This window comes from Parasteatoda tepidariorum, chromosome 6 (genome assembly GCF_982258835.1).
Source record: "Parasteatoda tepidariorum strain Cologne lab strain chromosome 6, Ptep-v5.0, whole genome shotgun sequence".
NCBI classification, from domain to species: domain Eukaryota; kingdom Metazoa; phylum Arthropoda; class Arachnida; order Araneae; family Theridiidae; genus Parasteatoda; species Parasteatoda tepidariorum.
In genome coordinates this window covers 9,940,882-9,960,456 of record NC_141760.1, presented here as the reverse complement: position 1 = coordinate 9,960,456, position 19,575 = coordinate 9,940,882, and the positions used below count along the sequence as shown (strand labels likewise).

General features: G+C 28.2%; 2 protein-coding genes across 4 annotated transcripts in view; one reads left to right on the top strand and one right to left on the bottom strand.

Annotated features, from left to right (window-relative positions):
- Positions 1 to 5,489: 5,489 nt before the first annotated feature.
- On the bottom strand, positions 5,490 to 17,379 carry LOC107442000 (uncharacterized). 2 transcript variants are annotated; one of them, XM_016055433.3, is made up of 7 exons: positions 16,989 to 17,379; positions 15,312 to 15,395; positions 12,524 to 12,806; positions 9,907 to 9,963; positions 9,741 to 9,823; positions 8,788 to 8,871; positions 5,490 to 5,732 (listed from the first exon to the last, which is right to left on the bottom strand). In XM_016055433.3, exons 2-7 carry the CDS (start codon positions 15,393 to 15,395, stop codon positions 5,712 to 5,714), a joined length of 612 nt encoding a protein of 203 aa, XP_015910919.2. In that variant the 5' UTR covers positions 16,989 to 17,379; the 3' UTR covers positions 5,490 to 5,711. The 2 variants fall into 2 exon arrangements, with proteins under 2 accessions (XP_015910919.2, XP_087021526.1); XM_087165400.1 differs by having other exon boundaries at positions 16,620 to 17,019.
- The window catches only part of U4-U6-60K (U4-U6 small nuclear riboprotein factor 60K), a 26,641-nt gene continuing 24,409 nt past the window's right edge, over positions 17,344 to 19,575 (top strand). Inside the window, exon 1 of one of the 2 annotated variants that reach the window (XM_043054870.3) lies at positions 17,344 to 17,600. The gene's annotated coding sequence lies outside the window, so the exon portion shown is untranslated. The remainder of the gene's footprint in view (positions 17,601 to 19,575) is intronic. The other variant, XM_071179024.2, reaches the window with a different exon arrangement.

Sequence of the window (19,575 nt, the reverse complement as noted above, 5' to 3'; positions counted from 1 at the left end):
CCTGCTCTTAATTAAATGCATACTTGAGCCAAAAATAGATTTAAGAACAGGATGTGGCTTTTAAAAGTGTGAGAAAGTATTTCGTTTAGAATAATTAATTAAGATGAAGTTTTATAAAAGAAACTAACATAAAAAGTTTAATTGAAGCTTTTTATGTTACATACCCCCTCGCCAAAAATGTTTAGTTACAATCCAAAAATTTTAAAAATTATCCATTTGCAAAATCTTCCCTATGGTAGAAGCACATTTAAAATGACCAAATTTGTAATGTTGACAATATATAAAAGTAATATAAATTATAAAACATTTACATATGTTCTCATTGTAAAAATTTTAACACAATTAAAAATCTGTAGTAGCATCATCAGCAAATTTAAAATTTTCATTTTCAACAGTTTTTTTGACTTAACAGTTTTTTCAGTCTCAAAAGTCTTTTGTTTAAAATCACAACACAGCTTTTTCACTATAAGAAGTATTCTTCATAAAAACACTATTTAAGTTAACTCTTCAATCATGATAAAAAAATTTATAAACATTTTAAAAAATGTGCAAGTTAAAATGTAAAACACAAAATGCAAAAAACAGTTTTACAGGAAAAATTTCAATCTGAAATTAGATTTGAGTTTTGTTTACCTTGTTTGAAAACAAAAATGACACAGTGGTTGTTATTGTCAAGTCCAAGATTTCAGTATTGTCTTTATTTCACTTAATTTATTATTTACCTTACATATTTATCACTTTAATAGCTAATTATCCGAAAAAAAAATCTTTTTTTTTTCTTTATGTCCAAAATTTGCCTTCTATAACATTTTTTCTTTCCTTTTTCTCTTATTTTTCTTTCTACCTTCTTTTATTTTACTTTTCTTTCTACTTTCTTTATATTTATTTATTTGTACTTTTATTTTCGTTCTTGGTATTTTTATTGCAATTATTAACCCGGATTTCAGGAAATATGTGTACAGACAAATTGCTTTTATAATCAGAAAAGGTGATCAGTCTTCTCAGATTTTACATTACAACCCGTTTAACACAATTTATAACTAATTGAAATCCAAAACAAAGCTTTCAAATTTAATATGGTATTAAGGTAAATCAGTTTTCAATTTTTGACTGATCTAGCTATTTTCCTTATTTTAATCTGAAGTGCAAGTTTGGTTTATTTGCAAATTACCTTTTTTTTTTTCTTTTTTTTTCATTTATACCTTTCTTTTTGGACATAATTTTTTTTTCAAGAATTTTAGTTCGGATATTTTTTTAAAGTAATTTTTGTGCAGAGATCTTAATTGATAATTTAATTTGTCACAATTGTTAGGGAATTCAAATATTTTCATTTCTATCTTAAACGTGTTTTTGAAGTGTATTTGGTTACTAAATTTTTCAATTTGTGTTTGATCATTTTCCTATCTGTATGCTGGAATTAAAGTTCAGAAATAAAGAAACGATTTGTTTATGGTAATTACTGAGCTAGAACAGAGCTATGAACTAATTACCAACGTTGGACTAAAGCATTAATGTCTGGTTGTACTTCAATTTTAATTCTAACAACAAGTATTTTATTCATTTTTCCAAACTATTTGCATTAGTTTTAACATTTATTGATTTAATTTTTGCCACACCGTAATTGCATTCATATATTAAAATTGAATTTCAATAATTATTGCAGTTGCATTACGAAGAGAAAAAAATTTAAATGGCATCCTCATCTTAAACCCTAATCACTGTAAAACAAAAATATAATTTCTACTACTCAAAAAATCATAGAAGCTGTAACACATAAAACCATAAATTTGAAAATAATTTCTCGAAACCTTTCTTATGACAATCATTTCACGGAAAATAAAAATTTCAACAGTAAATACGATTAATGTATAAAAAATAATTTTTCTATTGAAACATCAAGAATGATAAAAAAAAAAAATTTAAAATAATAATCAATAAAAATTCAAGAAATTGTTTTATGAGAATTGTAAAAAAATATAAACGCAAAGGATACGTGAAAAAGTTCGAATTAGCCCAAGATATTTTGAAAACCACAACATCAGAGATGAGACTGCGTTGAAATTCCGTGAACACAATTCCAAAAACAAAGACGAGAGCTGCTAGGGAAAAAATTTGTTTCTTCGTTAAGATAAATAGTAAATTAACATTGAATTGTAGAAATTGAAGCTTATTTTTCTTTGAGTTCTGAGTAGGTGGGAGAGGAATGTCAAACATCTAAGGAGACCATCATAATTCCGGGTTGTGAAAACAATTCATCGACGATAAAATCCAGCTCAACACTAATGAGTGGCAAAATCAACGCTTTCTCCAAGGGATAAGGTTTCAATAAAACATTTTAATTATCAGGAGTTCGATGCAGTTATTCTTTTTAGTCCAAGGAAGAAAATTGAAGCTCAGCTTTCTAGTAGTCTCAGGAACGTAGACAAAATATGCAGCATAGACATATGGAAAACCGATGATCGTTTTGTTCCACTGTGCGTACGTATCATTTATAATAAACAAAAAGTTTTGAAGAGTTTATTTTTTTTATGAAGATACTGGGTGAATTAATTATTGCCTTAAGTTGAAGAAGAATTTGACTGCTTATTTACCAAATGTCCATTTGAATAAATGATTTGAAGTTATTCCATATTTTTGAAGTACCCTCTTCCGAAGTTGATTTATTTAATTTTAAATGAGAGATATTCCATATCGTTGATGTACCGTACCCCGTTCCCGACCGTTAAATCCTGGCGACTTATAACGTCGTTGCCGAGTGGAAGGATTAAAACAGGTCATAGGTCGGGAAGGAGGGTACGAAATTTATTTAATAATTATTAGACAAGAGCAGTCATGAGAATGAGTAAAAGTGTACATCAAAAGTTGCGCTCCTTGGTTATATGTTAGGGAAAATCTTGCAAAGTAAAATCCGTAAAATGTCTTAATTTAGGGAAAGAGGGAAATCTTAGTAGTTGCTATTGGTTTATGAAATGGATCGAACGTTTCCCACACAAGAGCAAAGGGAAAAATGTCCTGCTCTTAATTAAATGCATACTTGAGCCAAAAATAGATTTAAGAACAGGATGTGGCTTTTAAAAGTGTGAGAAAGTATTTCGTTTAGAATAATTAATTAAGATGAAGTTTTATAAAAGAAACTAACATAAAAAGATTAATTGAAGCTTTTTATGTTACATATATATATTGAGGGGAACATAAATTCTAACAAATAAATAAAATCTAATGCTCACAGAATGAAAGAGTAAAAAAATTACATATTTTAATGAAATAAAGTTTATGAGGTTTAAATAAAAACCAAAACCATTATAGTACAAAAAAAGATTCAATATTTATTTGGCATTATACTTAAGATATTATTTTTATTTCTTGAATTATTAGAAGTTTTATGAACTTTAAATAGAAAACACTTTTCTCTTAGTTTTTCCTTAAAAAAAATCACCTAAGTAACGAAAATGTTAAAATAAATTATAAACAGTGAGTAGTTTAAAAATTCGCGTTTTCCTCCCGTGTTCGAATTTTTCAAGTTGCAATAACAATGCATTAAAATATTGGGAACCTAAATAAATACCATGTACAAATACTTATCGCTAACTGCGAAAAAAAAAATTTATACAGGGCGTGTAGCCAAATTTTTCAACAAAAAATAAGCACTTTTCAAGCACTCAAAAAATATTTTTAAGCACTTTGAAAAATATCTAAATTATACAGGGTTGGCAAGTTTTTGACGATTGATGGTCTTATCCGGCTTTATTTACAGTGACGAAGACGATGGCGCGTCACAAACGATGAAATTAACAAGAGAAATGAAATTTTCTGTTACTAATAGGGAAAAAAATTGACATTGTTTAGTTGGTCCCGTAATCAGCAAAAATTCGAGATATTCTTCGATTTTATTACAGAGGGCGGAAAATGAAGTCTGAAATTGAGAATCTCTTGCAAAATGCAGCATGAGAGTCAAAAATCCTTCCCACTGAATCCAGCTCAGTATACGCAAGTGAGGACCGCGAGTATTTCATCAAACATGTAAAACAAATGGCGCTTTCATACACTACAGACCGGCAGTACGCCGAAATAGATTGGAGTTGAATTAATTGTGAAAACGTTGAATAGGACAATGTTTTTTTTTTGCATAATTTGTGAAGAAAATCAACGTGGCAAAAGAAAAATATTGCATTCCGAAAAAAAGGAAAATCAAGCACTTTTTAAAAACATCCATGGAAAAATGCACCTTTAAGGGCTTTCAAAAAACGAAAACAAGCACTTTTTAAAAACGATACGCACCCTGTTATATTTATGATGAAATATGCACAAATAAATAGTATCAAAAAATTATTAAATTCGCGATTAGAAACTAGAGTGTCGTAACAACATCGTAGTTAAAGTAACGGAATAATCAAAATCAAATAAGAAAACATCGCACGAGTAGTAAGTAATACAATAAATGTATCCGGATTTTAAAATCCTCCTCCCCTCCCCCCTAAAAAAAGAAGAATTGATACGTCATTTTACAAGGGAATAGGCAAAAACAAAGAGACTCGAAAAGTGATTACTCAAATTCGAAATTCGCGCATCGAAATATCGTATCAAAAATATAATTTTTCAAACCGTGCGGAACCGTTGAACCAATCGGGAAACACGATAGATTTACAACGTAATCTGTGCAAATTGAGCGCATCAAAAAATGGTAGCTTAAATGTGCGATTCAAATGTTTTTTTTCCCATTTTCAAAAAAAATTTGTGCTCAGAAGTTTTCGCGGGCAGCACACCAACAGTCGGAGGGGGACATGGATTGTGCTTCCCTAGCTTATATAATCATGAAATATTGCAAAATATAAAAAGTAAAACTAACATTTAAGGATGATTTAATAGTCAAAAATCCAAATCCGCAGAACAAAATTCATCTTTATTCAGAAAAAGTACGATTTTGAGTCTGATTCTGCAACTTAATAGTTAGCACCAATTAATTAGCATATTTAAAGTCATCTTTTAAGTATTATGATCTGTTCTTAGTTTATAAAAATATGATCATTAGAACAAAAGTTATTCTGTGAGATATCTTTTTTATTTTGAGTACTGTACAAGCGAGAAATAAAGTGTAATCGTGTGTAGATTATTAACTTCCCAGCTTTTCCTTTTGAAGAACTCTGACCTTCCAGGATTATACATAATTCCAGGAAAGTTTGAGTTTCATAATTTTTTTTTCCAATTGATCATAAAAATTTTTATATTTATGTAACCCATTTTTCTCCATTATATTTTTAATAATGATTATTTTGATTAGTCTAACAGTTAGAGCTTTCATAACCTTTCGGAAGCACAAATTTACTGTGGCAAATAATTAGATTTTCAGGCAAATGAGTGATCAGGCAACCAGGTGTTGGGTGAGTGCACCAGACCCTTTTTATTAAGGTGCGTGTAGCTAAAATGAAGCTGGTCTTATTATTTTTATTACAATAAATGTGATACATCAGAAAATTAAAAAACACTATGACTTAAATAAAATACTTTTAATAAAATCTATATCCAAGAGTTATACAACATTTATGAAATGTGGCTTAAATCAGCTGTTCTTGCAATAGGGAAAAAAATTAGTTGAAGAAAAATGAACGGATGTCCCGAGAGAGAGAAGTTGGCAAGGCAACAAATTTTATACAACCGGTGCATGCTTCGCGTTAATTGCAATCGCAGAAAGAAAATCAAGGAACTTCAAGTCTTCACTCATCCAGCAGTCCTGCCTAAAAGAGACAAAAAATCAGAGACAATAAATAAATCATCCATACATTTCAAAGCATAAGATAGAAAAACATCAAGCAATCTCTAGCAGCAAAATAACTTAGGCCTTCATCGGACCACTATTCATTCATCTTAATCTCATCAATAAAGGTAAAAAAGGGCCCATATTGACTCGATATAGAACTATTAGATTAACCTAATATTTTATTTACATTATTCAACCAATATCGGCTCTATATTGAATTGTTTTCGCCCAATATTAAAAAATAGAGACAGTTCAATATTGGTCCCTCGGTGAATGTTCTTATAGGACCTATATTGAGTCCAACTAGGGTTCAAGGTAAAATTGTTGCTAGGGATATTATGTACACAACAAAATACTTTTTACAATAGGGGTGCACAACTTGCCGCCCGAGGGCCACACGCGGCCTGCCGACTGTTGATGTGCGGCCCACGAGAGCTCCTGAACACAATAATTTTTTTTTAAATGTAAAAATTTAGAATCTTTTTAATTTCTCTTCTCAAAATATTGAATCATAATATGTACTATAATAATTAAGTTTTAATTTTTGCTTAAACCCTATAAATTTTCTTTAAAATATTTAGTTAAAATTTATAGTATCTCTTTTCCTCAAATATATATATATTAATAAAAAGGCAAGAAAAATAAAAAATATTAGTTTTTTTTATTGAATGAATTTTAGTAATTAAAGCATTTAATTTTAGGAAAATATGTTACTAAGTTTACTCATGAAAATATTTATTGTTCAGAGCACCAATTTTGAAATAAAAATTATCATATTTGCCACCAACATGATTAAATATGCGTGCAGCCCTTAGTCAACCTGCTGTGCAAGTGATCCTTTACTGAAAAAGATTGCGCACCCCCACTTTACAATTTTAAAATAATTAATCTATTAATACACATCACTATTTTCAGGATTTGCCTTTACAAGGTCAAGCTTGATTTAGAATCAAGTGCGTCTTATATATGAGGAAAACAGGAGTATACATACAATGAAACGAAGAATTAGTGGGTGTGTTTATACAGGATTGCAGGTAAATGGTTGACTGTAAGAATACGAAATTCAACATGAAGTTAAATAAGTACAATTGTAAACAAACGACGAAGCCCGATTTTTGATTTTTAAATTCAGAGACAATTAAGAAATGAATTTTCTCATTGGTTTAGAAGAAGCCATTGTTTTAAATTAAATTAGACTCTATTCTAGTTTGTCAAATATTTAAAAGATAATATCATTAATGTTTGCTAGTTTTTAGCTCAAATCAAATATGTTATTTATTGCGAGTTCTATAATGCTTCATTATTTTTTATTTGTTATGAATGATTGAACTTCCACACCAAAGAAGTATTTGTAAAGTTATCTGAAACTATGAGTTTATTTTGTTTATAGTTATGTTTTTAAAACTTGTTACAATAAAGATAAATAATTTAAAATCAATGGTAATTATAATTAAAAAAAAAACAAGTCTTATATTTAAATGCAAAATTCATGGAGAAATAGTACTAATTCGTTGAGGACAAACGTAAAAAAACCTCTATTATTCTTGTCACCAATGATAATTTTGGTAATGGGCACAAATTGAAGTAAAATAAAAAGTTATGAACAAAAAGGCTGAATTAATTGAGAAATGGCACTAACTTGTTTAACAGAGTGTAAAAAGTGGTCAGTCTATTATTGATGTCAATGATGCTTCACTAATTTTTTACCTAACAATTAGTACCTAATTTTGTAGTAACAATTAGTACCTAATAGGTACTAATTGTATAACCGTCGTTTTTGAACAGTCGACCCAATTTAGGGTTTACGACTACCAATGATCAACTCCGTAGCCTTGTAATTTTTAACCAAATCCAGAAGACGAATTCTTGGATCAAGTATTGGGAGAAATTTGCGGTCAGGGAGGACTTTGATGGAACTAACTCACATTTTGCACAGAGAGGAAAACCACGAAAACCGTCCACAGTTAGCCTTACAACAAGGGAACTCTAACACATGATTCATCTACCCCTGAGGATATTTTATGTCAGCACTGTGGTCGGTGCCAGCCAGGTGGCGATTTTGGATCGACTAGCCACCACTGGGACTCGAACGAGATTCATCTCATTAAGAGGCGAGCGCTCTACTCCCTAAGCCACTCTGGTTCTAATAGGTACAAATTTAAATAAAAAGAAATAAGCTATAGACTAAAAAGTAAAATTAATGGTGAAAGTGTACTTATTTGTTATGGAGAATAGCAAAAAGTCGCCTTATTATTATTGAAACCGACGATGCTTAATTTTGGCAGTAGGCATTACTGACATTATGAAAATTGATGCAGTTTTAATATGTACCAAATATACTCTTAAAAGTATTGCCTGAGTAAATTTGGTACCTCTCACAGCTACACCAATACTGTACATTTTTTTGATAGATACTGTGGAAATAGGTTTTTTACGGCTCCTTGTAAGAGAAAGCCGTTTGATTGTGGTCAATTTTAAATATGAATGTCGGGACAAAATGCTAAATATTAGGACAAATAATTAAAATTTTTTTATCAGGAATAACAGGACAATTCCAAACCCTGAGTATTTTAACACTAGAACTTAAATTTTACTTTGTCTTTTGTTTGAATGGGAACAATAACAAAAATTATTATAATGCATTAAATTTAAATTGATTTTCTATTATTAGAATGTCTTCTTTAAAACAATTTCACAACTTGGTAGTACAGTAATTAGAGTAACAAAAAAGGTGTTTTTCAAAAAAAATAATAATAATTAATTTAAAATATTTTTACACAAAAACTTTGTGATCTTATTACAAATGAGAGCTAAAAACTCGCCTACTCTCCTCCTTTTTTGAGGGAAATGTTGATGATTTAAGAGGGAGAATTTAATTTCTTCTGAAAACATTGTTACTGATGTATTTTATGAATAGATTTTTAATCAAAATTTTCTCTCAGCACTGGGGGGCCCTTCTAGATAACTATTTTCCATGCGCCCACACTGAAAATCTTACACTGTAGTATAACAAAATTTGATACTACACTTACATGTTTAAGCAATATTTCTGCAGCTTCAAGTGCACTTTTAAGCTGCATGTTCTCAGTTTGCAGTACATTGATTTCATCGGCAAGCTAAAAATCCAACAAGAAAAAATAATTATTTTATTTTAATAATTTTAAATAAAAAAGGTTTTTTAGCATTCGGTGACACAGGAAAAAAAATGCTTAAGCTCATAAATGAGTGCAAAAAAAAAAAAAAAAAAAAAAAACTACGAAGCTATAAAACGATAAATTAAACTGCTTCCAGAAATAAAAACATTTTTGAAGGCGATTCAGCTGAAAATAATTGAGATAAAAGAGTTTAGAAAAATAAGTCAAAACAATTTGTAAGAATAAGCAAAAACAAATAATTAAAAATAGTAATTTGGAAGAAAAATAAAGCATAGATTCAACAATATGAAAGATATAAAAATAAATTAGCATGCTGAAAGAAAAGAAAAACACATTTCATAATTAATCAGTAGCAAGCTAAAAATAATACAAAATTGGATTTGTGGAAATAGAAAAAAAAAATCAAACACTTAGTAAAAGATATAATAGAAAAGTTTTTAAAATGGATTAAAAACACACACACTTTAAACATTTGAATTGAAACACAAATCAATAAATCAACTAGATTACTAGGCTGGAAAAAAAAATTTAAAGACATTTTTTGTTTTGTTTTTTAGTAAACAGTTCAGAACTATTACTAAGCTGAACAGCTAAATTTAATTAAATCAAAATACACATCATTCATTGCTTCAATCAAAATCATTGCTTGAGTAGAACATTATTTAAAAACCGAAAACATATTACGGTTTTCAAATAATGTTCTACTAATAAAAAAAATTACATTTGCGTTTTTCTGTTTTTAAACAAAGATGCCAAAGCTGATACACAAGAAGGAAAATACTCAAAAAATGAATAAAGAAACAAAATAAAAAGCTGAAAACATTTCATACCATCTCATTTTCTAAAACAGTTTTTTCATGAGCGATTCTTCTTTGTTCAGCTATTTCCTGCCAATATGCTTGACTTGGCTTTTCTAAAAAATATATTTGATTGCTAAAATAAATTAAGCGAAACAGACATCCACAAAAAAAAATAAGAATAAACAAAATATATTACCAGAAGTTAAGAGCTGAATGTCCTCTGAAATGCTTTTATTCATAGTAGTGCAGTTACCTGAAAAATAAGAGCTATGAAACATCTGTAAAATTAATTTCGTTTTTTCAAATTTCAATAACTGTGTAAATCAACAGTTCTCAACCTTTTTAGTTGTTAGGACCATCGATTTAGTAAAAATAAATAAATAAAAAGCCTTGAAACCCATTAACTACTGAATGTACAATTAAAAACATAGTGAAAATTACACACACACATATATATATATATAAATCTAGGATCAGTGAATCGTCCTGAAAAACTGGTATTAGATTTAATTTGGCTTAGACTATTGACCAGCATCCAAGCCCCAGTTCCTCTCTGCCCGTGGCGGATTTATGGTAATCTAACAGGTGTAAATAATAATTTATTTAGCCTTACATAAATTTCAACAAGGATAACGGAAAATAGTATTGGAAAATTGTAGCTATTATTTTAAACTAGTTCAAAACAAACAAAAAAATTATTTCTGACATTAAAATGAAACTAACCATAAAAGATCACAGAATAGTTAAATCCTTAATTAGATTATATAAAAATTTTATTCATTGCTGATAAGTAGAACAAGTGCAAAATACTATCTTAAAAATTTCACAGCAGCTAGCTTTTATCGAAATTACTTTAGTTATCAACCTGGAGAAAAAAAAAATCCAGTATGTATACAGGAAACCAAACATACCTAGAAAGTGTAGCACATAGCACTTTTATATCTCATGAATTTCTTTGCAAATAAGTAAATTTTTATTTTAGTTATTTTAATGCTAATTTTTAAACTATACCAACAGAATTTCAAAACTAGCATGATCTATCTTTGGATAAGTTTGTAATTTTACCACTCAATTTCATTCATGCATCAGCAAACTGATATGTCAAATATAAACAAATTAATCAATTTTAACATCTCATCCAACTTAATAACTAAAACGGTTACAAAACAAGCATCTATTAGTGCAATTTTTTTAACAGTGGTGTAGAAATTAAAAAAGCCCAAGACTTTTTGCAACCACGACATAGTGCAATAAGTAAATAGAAAGAAGAAAAATCACACACTCTTTAAAGTAAATTCACATTAGTAACTTTTTTACCCCTAAAAAATACAAACCAATAAATTAATTAATTCTTTTAAAAAAACAGATTGAATGGAGATAACAGCTAGATTTATCATTTTTTAAAAACATTATACAGAAATTTTTTCCAAAACTCTTTCTGGCTAGCTTTCCCAGTCAACCAATTTTTAGAAGTTTGTTTTGATAAAGAACAGAAATAGGTTTGATTTGTTGTTATATGGCTAAATACTCTCTCCCTGGTCAATACTGCCAGCTTCAACTTAAGCACACTGTAAGTATTACTTTTTTTTTTTTTTTTTTGCTACTGATTTTACATCATTTTGTATTGATCCTATCAAAAAATTTAAAAAATTTTTGTTCTGTAATGTCTTCGTAATGTAAAGCACAAAATAGTTTCTGCAACATCAAGTAACAAGCTTTGTCATCTTTTCCTTGCAATAATTTTACAAACACAGAATAACTATTAGCAAAAAACTTGGAACTCAATCAATTGAATTATTAATAAAATCAGCTATTTTAGCATGAACTAAGATATATGCTTTCTTAATGCAGTGCAATGTATATGCTTTGCAAAAAACAGTTTTTTATCTTTTGGTTTATCAGACATTTCAAATTATTATATTCCATAAACTTTTTAATAATTAACTAAATATGCTTGAACTATGAACTCACTGACATAAGGAAAAGTTTTGAGAGATGTAAATACTTTGGGGGCCCGAGTTTATGTGATTGGGCACAAAAGCCAGAGATTCAGTCCCAGGGAGGCAGAAAATTCCCAGAGCATATTTTTTTCCTTTTCTTTTTTTAATTTCTCTCAACTTTTATGGTTGGTAAATTAAATCACATTTTTTTTAACAATAAGTTGTTTTTTTGTTAAATATTCTTATAAAATTTAGTTTTTGTATTGTTAAAATTTTTTGATATTTTTTTTTTTAATCAAGAAAAAAAATTCTTTTAATTTCACATTATTTTTGAATAAACTAGCTTGTGTGTTGAATATATTTGAATTTATGATACTACTCACAAATTTAAGGAATTCAAATTAATAGACAAATTGATATATAATTATTTATTTGTGTGACATTTAATATAACAAATTTAAAAAAAAAAAAAATTATTTTACTCTTGTCTATCAAGGCAGTCCCCATTCTTCTTTCTTGCAAGGATAATTTTCTGGTCTATTATTTTACAAGGAAAAGTCTTGCAAAGTGAATTTTTTTTACAATAAAAATTTTATAGCAATTTTTTTCTTTTTTTATAGTCTTTTTTCTTTAAATTACACATAAAATTTTCTCTGGGCTGCCTAAATTTCCCGAACCTTATTTGCGTGATCACACACATTCAGCATCATCAGACTTACCAACTCTCAGGCTTAAAGACAAAGAGTTAGCAAGTCTGCAATCAGCAAGTCCTTCTTCTAAGTGGACAATTATTTTGATTCTAATGGTGATAGCAAGGTTTCACTGCATAGACTGCTAAATGTTTAAATAGAGGACATAGTATAAATAACTAACCCAAATCTTGAGCAGCCGAATCATTTGATATATCACTGGTGCTAGCACAAGAATAAAGGTAAGTTTCAAGCCTAGACTGATTGAGAGTCACTGTTGCTTGCAAATCCTCTTTCTGAGTACAAGCTTTAGCTTTAGATACTGCTTCCTTCTTGGTTACTGCCTTGGGCAGTTTTTTAGTTTTATTTTCCCTTCCAACATTTTTACGCTTGGAATGCTTAGCAGGAACAGTGCTCAACTTTTTACTTTTAATATTTTCATTAGTATCAACAGCTTCCTTGTTCATCTAACAATAAATAAAGAGGATTAAAGTAACTATAAAAAAAAGATAAAGCATGGTTACAGTTAGTAAATATTATTCTACATACAAAGAAGCAAGTATAAATATTTTTTACATTGATGAGTAAGCATTAAAAATGATTTCGAACTTTAGAAATTTTAAGTAAAAATATAAGTGCTACTTCAAAATAATTAAGAAAAAGAATTTTTTCTCTTTTTTCCTCTAAAAACTGTCATGTCATTATCTAAAAATTATCATGTATTATTTATTAACAGTAATATGCTTTGCATAACACATGCACAGTGTGCAAAAAAAAAGGTCCATCTTGAATAACTTTTAATCTAATGATCACATCTTCACGCTCTAGGACTCAATCTTAATGCCTCGAGAGGGTGACCACAAATATGCTAATTAATAACGGCAAATGATATTTTAAGTTACAAAATAAAATACAAAAACGTACTTTCTCTGAATAAACACACCTTTTTTTAATGCATTCAGATTTCTGAACCTCAAAACATAGGGGGTAGCTGCAATCTGGGAAATATGGCCCCAATAGCTTGGTTAGGAGAGTGGTATTTCATTATAGCTTGAGAACTTTTTAAGAGAACGAAAAAAAATTTGCACTCAATCATAAAATTTGCTTATCCAAAAATAATTCCATACAAAAAATAACCTTTAATAAATATTTATTACTTTATTTAATAATATTTTAAAAAAAAATTTGAATTGTAAGGTATACAATTTTTTGCATCATTTTAAAGAATAAAATTTTACATGATAAAATACTAAAATTTAGCAAAATCCGCCGAATAGTTTCTGAGAAATTGAATTTTAAATATCTGACTAACTTATTTGACTTAAGATATAGTATTACAAAACAGAACTAATAACAAAACAAATAGAATCATAAGCATGGTATAGTACGGCTTTGAGGAGAACTCCTCCAGACTGACAGTTTGGGGCTGTCTGCTGCTATGGTAACAAGCAAGAGCACATTTCTAATGGGGGTGAAATGGAGGAAAGAAGGTGTTGATTGGTTTACTCACGACGACCTACGCTATGATTAAGATAAAACTATTCACCCCACAGCCCTATTTGAAGTGGCTTTTGCTCGTTGCCCTGGCAGGCTCCGCCAGGACGCAAGACGGGTGTCTGGAGGAAGTTCTCCTGAGAGATGCACTATACTTCATCATGGAAGTAAAAAAATATTTGAATTGCTACTGTGGAAACATGAACTACTTTCAGGTTTAAGGAACAACTGTAGTTGGCAAACAGCATTACTCTAGCACATCAATAGATTCATAAAGGAAAAAATATTTAAAAAAAAAAAAAAAAAAAAACTTTTACCCCAATAGTTTACATACTAAAACTAAGAAATAAAAAAAGTTTTAATGAAAATTACTGGTAGGCACAGAGTTGATCTGCAAAATAAAATCTTTTTAAGTGGAACAGTAATATAGAATCTAAATCTGCAATCTACTAAGGTTAATTTTTATACATTCACAAAAACAGAACTCTGGTAGAAGAGAAAACCCCAACACAATTTTAGATTAAAAAATTATTTAGTTTCACAAATTCACAAAAATAAGGCCTTTTAAAATAAGTTTGTACAAATCACCAGTTTTTGTGATTTTTCACAAAAAAAAGGATTATTTTTTTGCTAATTTTTTTACAAAGATGATAAAAGACTACAATGCTAAGAATCCAAAAAATTTAAAATTTTACTCTTATGAATGATTTTGCTAAAAAGCAGTTAAGATTATTAAGAAAAAGCAATAAAAACTAAAGATAGATTAAATGAGTTCTTTGAAATATTTAAAAAAAATAAACATTTTAAGAAGATCAAAGGAGGGGGGAGAAGGACACATGTAATGGTTAGGTGTGACACTCTTCAAAAATCTCAAGACTAAAACTATTTTTATGGTTAATTTTCTCTTTTTCAGTACAGAATGCAAGATTTTAGTTTTTAAAAAAAATACCGTTAAGCGAAAACAAAATTCATCAACAGTAGGTATTTAATCAAACCCAAATCAAGTTAATAAAACAATTAAAAACAGGTTTTATTGATTTATTTTTTTGCTAAAATTAACAAGTTAGGAATGGAAATTTATTAGTTGTATAAGGCAGTGTTTCCCAAAGTGTGGTACATGTACCCCCAGGGGTATGGGAACAGTTTAACGGGGGTATGTGTTCTTATGCGAAATATCTTGCAACAAACGGATATTTCAAGAACTTTTATTTAAAAACAAAGCTAGCTTTTAAAATTTACGATTATGTATTTTTCCATTGGGTATTTTTTGCAGAGTTAACAGTTATAGTGTCAACAGCAGGTCGTGATTTTTAACTTTCGTGCAATTTTTTTATAGTAAAAAATACATTCATTATTTTATGAGTGGTACACAGCGTTTCGAAAAATTTAAAAAGGGTACACAAAAGTCATAAGTTTGGGAAACACTGGTATAAGGGATTATTGTAACAGTTGTAGTATATGGAAATCATTATAAATACATTTTCTCCTTCTTTCATTTTTGTTGATCCTCTGACATTCACTGTTGATTGTTGCAATTCCTGGAAAATCTTTCTAGTCATCATCTGAAAAATCAAATAATGGCTATTTAATATGGAATAATTGATGAAAAACACAAGTAAAAGTAAATTTTACTAAGAAAGTAAAAGTAAATTTTTATGTAAAAGTAAATTTTTAAAAGCTAAAAGAAAAAAATGAATGAGAATCTTTTTCTAAGTCGCCTCAGTAAAATTAGTTTTTTGCCAACCCAAATAGTAGAAACTATTATACAAAATGAAATATCAAATAGTAAATGAAGATTTTACACAATTTATAATAACATAGTTCAAATATTAGTATTAATTTCAAAGCCATTTAATAAATCCAATCTAAAAAATAAAGTAAAAGTTGGAAAGAAAAAAAAATTAATATAATTTCTTAGAAAAGGTTTTAATTTTCAGGAAATTTGTTGTTTAAATTGTTACTTCTGTCAATGCTTTACATGTAGGCTTATTGTAGAAAAAAAGTAAAGTTCTTCTTTATTGCAACAGCAAAACCCTAAGAATTTAAGCTCTAAATTTTTATTCACAAATTACTCATTCTTTAACTGATGATGCATTATACACATACACATGATTATATATTATTTGTAAATTACAATAAAATTTAATTTTAAATGCAATTATAAAAAACTAGTAAAATTGGAAAACTTCAAAGTTTTTAAAATTTGAACTGGAAATCATGAAAGAATTCATGATAATTTTAAAGTGCATTTTCAATTATAGGGGATTTATTTTAAAATTTTCAACAATGTAACATGTTATTGTTTTTTTCCTTGTATTTTGATAGCTTTACAGTATTTAGATTTGCTAATAGATAACTTCTGAGTGAAAAATTAGTTCCTGTTATTTCAATGATTGTAATATACTTTTTGGGGATTTTCATCATAACCACGGCAAGGCCAAGTTCATTTTACAGTTAACTTTAAACAATTGTCATTTTTAGTTTCTTCCACTCTTTTTCTAATGTCTTGGGGGAAAAAAGGCATCTTCCAGACGAAAGTCAAACTGTAAATATTGTTTTAATTTTTTCTTTTTTTTTTAACTGGTCACCCTGCTTTTTTATTTACTTATTGTTTTAGTATGAGACTAAGCTTGTTTGTAACCATTTCGTTCTTCAAGTTTTATGTGCGCTCATAAAACTTGAAAATATAACTTCCTACAAATTTCATAAGTTATTATGTATAATAGCACATGTTGCTTTCAGTTAAGATCTAAATACACTTTATATTTCGGAGATTACAGTTTTACCTTTCATATGTTAGACACCTTCCCAACATGGCATTTTTTAGCTCCCTGCAGAAAAAGATTGTGCATCTCTGTTGCAAATTATAAACAGTAATTTAAATTATTCAAAAACTAAGTTCATTATCGATAAAATAAAAGCTATAGAACAATAATAAATTGTTATTCATTTTAAGATTCAAATTAAATATGCTTATTTATTAGAATATCATAGTTTATTACAGGAAAAAAAATAAGTCATGAAAAATCTTTAATACTAAAAAGATAAAGCGACAAAATTAAAAAAACTAATATTCACAACAGTTATAATTATCATGCATTTATAAATATTAATATCAAAGATATAAAATTTAATAAACTTCTTAATTTAATTACTTTCTCATTTATGGATAAGTTTTTCAAATGGACCGCAGAATAGCTACCAGCACAATAAAAACAAACAAAATTAGGTGTTTAAAAGTTTTAGTTCGTAAACGATTCAAAAGCTCTCAGTTTACATATATACGAATTGAACTGAAAAGTTGGAAAGATTTAATATGCCTCAAACTTGCTGCCATATTTCGTTCATTTTAATTTGTAAAATCATTAAAGTAGCAGTTATTAAAATAGTTATAACAAGATTTATTTTACCAATTATTAAGAGAATCATAATTTTGGAAAGTTTTTTAAGAGTTTTTTAAAAATTATTTTAAAACCAAGGAGTGCTATAAAATGGCACGGTTAATTTATTAAAAAGACAGTTAAATGAAGTGGGAAATTATTGAAGAAATAGAGTCGTTCACAAAATAGAATACTGCGTTTACAGTTCAATCAGTTTTGTCGATAGTTGACTTTTTTTCTTCTTATTTTCAGGACAATAAAATACAGAACGAGAATAACGGATTCAAAGATTTAAAAGTTCTGAAACACTAACAATCTGTTTTGTTGTTTATTTACAATTATATGTAAACCGGTATTTGTATACTGCACTTTTATTGATCATTTCAAGTAATTAATGATAATTATCTTTTTAATTCATTAATATTTTCGACAAATATTTTTTTCGTCATTTCATTATTCAATTGGTATCTTAGTACAATTTAATCATTAAGAAGTATCAATCCGAATAAGTTAACCATGTCGATGTATTAGTGACAATATGATTTCTCGCAATTAAAAGTTTTCTTTTTTTTTTAATGTACATTTTATAAATTTAATACACTAAAAGAAAATGTTAAAAGTACTTATCTGATTACATGTCGTTCGAATTATCTTTATTGCATATTTTTATTTACTAATTTTTTTTTCTATAATTGTAATTCTATTTTAAAAAATTATTTAATTTTGGTTTATCCCATCAGAAAAATGAAAAAGCTAGAGTTTTAAACTGCAATATTAAAGTAATTTAATAATTATATTTGGAATTCATATATACTTACATGGGGCTTGCAATTTTATGGTTAGAAAAATTTGCAAGCACATGAAATAAGAACTATACACTATAAACAGGGATGAGATTCTTCCGCGGATTCGCGGATTTCCGCTTTTTTTCAGATTTTTCCATTTTTCCCGCTAATTTCCGCTGAAATTTTTTTTGCCCAAGTTAAAATGTTTGATGAGGAATTTAATTTTCCGCGGAGGGAAATTGTTGAAGTCCCTTTTCCTCTCTCTGAAGTTTCTCTAAAAATCATTTCCTTGGGATAAAACTGGTTGACCTTTATACAGGGATGAGATTTTTTTTGTCTCTCGAATTTCAGCCTTTTTATCAAAAACTCCTATTTTCTAAAAGTTTCGTTTTTTGAAATAAATATCCCGTTTTTTTTAAATTCAGTCATTGAAGTAAAATAATTATATTTATATACGATTTTCAAAGATAAACAGAAAATTCAATCTACGCCCTAGCTGCTAACCCTTCCGCATTTTTACTTATTTTAGCTATTTTCTCCGATTTCACGCACAGAAAATAAGATTTTCCGTATTTTTTATCCGTCGGCTGGATAGCTCGTATTTTCGTAATTCAGATCTCGATTTTCATTCACGCGATTTTAATATCAATCATCGATTTTCGTATTTACCTGATTTAAAAGTTGCACATTGCGATTCTTATTTACGCTATTTAAATATCGTGTATTATGATTCTTATTTACGACATTTAAAAATCCAATATCGTGTTTTGTATTTATGCATTTTTAAAATCTCGATTTTATTATCAAATCTCGATTTTCATATTTACCTGATTTAAAAGTTCAACGTTGCGATTCTTATTCAGGTGATTTAAATATTGTACAGTGCGATTCTTACTTACGAGATTTAAAAAATCAATATCGCGATTTGTATTTACGAGCTTTTAAAGCCCTATGTAGCAATTCGTATTCACGTGAGCTTAAAATCCAATATCGTGATTCGTTTTTGTGGTTGTAATATCGCGCGATTTAAAAATTATGCATCGTGATCAAGAAATTAAAAAATCATGATTTGTATTTTCGCATTTTTTAAATTCGATGTAGAGTTTCATATTTACGTGATTTAAAAGTCTCATATCGGGATTTATATTCACATGGCTTACAAGTTTAAAAATCGCACTTTTTTGTCAAATTTTTGTTTATATATATATATTTCTTCTTTTTTTTTCCTTTCTTTTTTTTTGTTTTTTGGATTTCCTCTTTTTTACTTTCTGACTACTCTCATCCCTGTATAAAACAGGGGTTCTCAAGCTGTGCTCTATGGAGCGCTCTGTACTCAGCAATTTGATTGACCTGATGGTTTTCAAAAGGCTAAAATAAGGCATTTTAAAGTTCAAAATAAAAATGTTTTTTTTTTCTCTAAAAAGTTAAAAATAATATTATTATACTTTGAACTCTTTTGAATAAGAAAAATAATCAAAATCCAATTTAATTTTTACCATCAGTTACACACACATTTAAAGTGATACATTACTAAGTTGTGTTATTTAAAATATGTCAATTGAAATTATTAAAAATGT

Excerpts from the sequence above, each read along its gene's own strand:
- LOC107442000 (XM_016055433.3), bottom strand. The coding sequence starts at position 15,395 with ATGATGACTAGAAAGATTTTCCAGGAATTGCAACAATCAACAGTGAAT. Across the intron at positions 12,807-15,311 it reads AAATGAAAGAAGGAGAAAAT|ATGAACAAGGAAGCTGTTGA; the intron begins GTATTTATAATG and ends ATTTATTGTTAG. Across the intron at positions 8,872-9,740 it reads CTGTTTTAGAAAATGAGATG|CTTGCCGATGAAATCAATGT; the intron begins GTATGAAATGTT and ends TTGGATTTTTAG.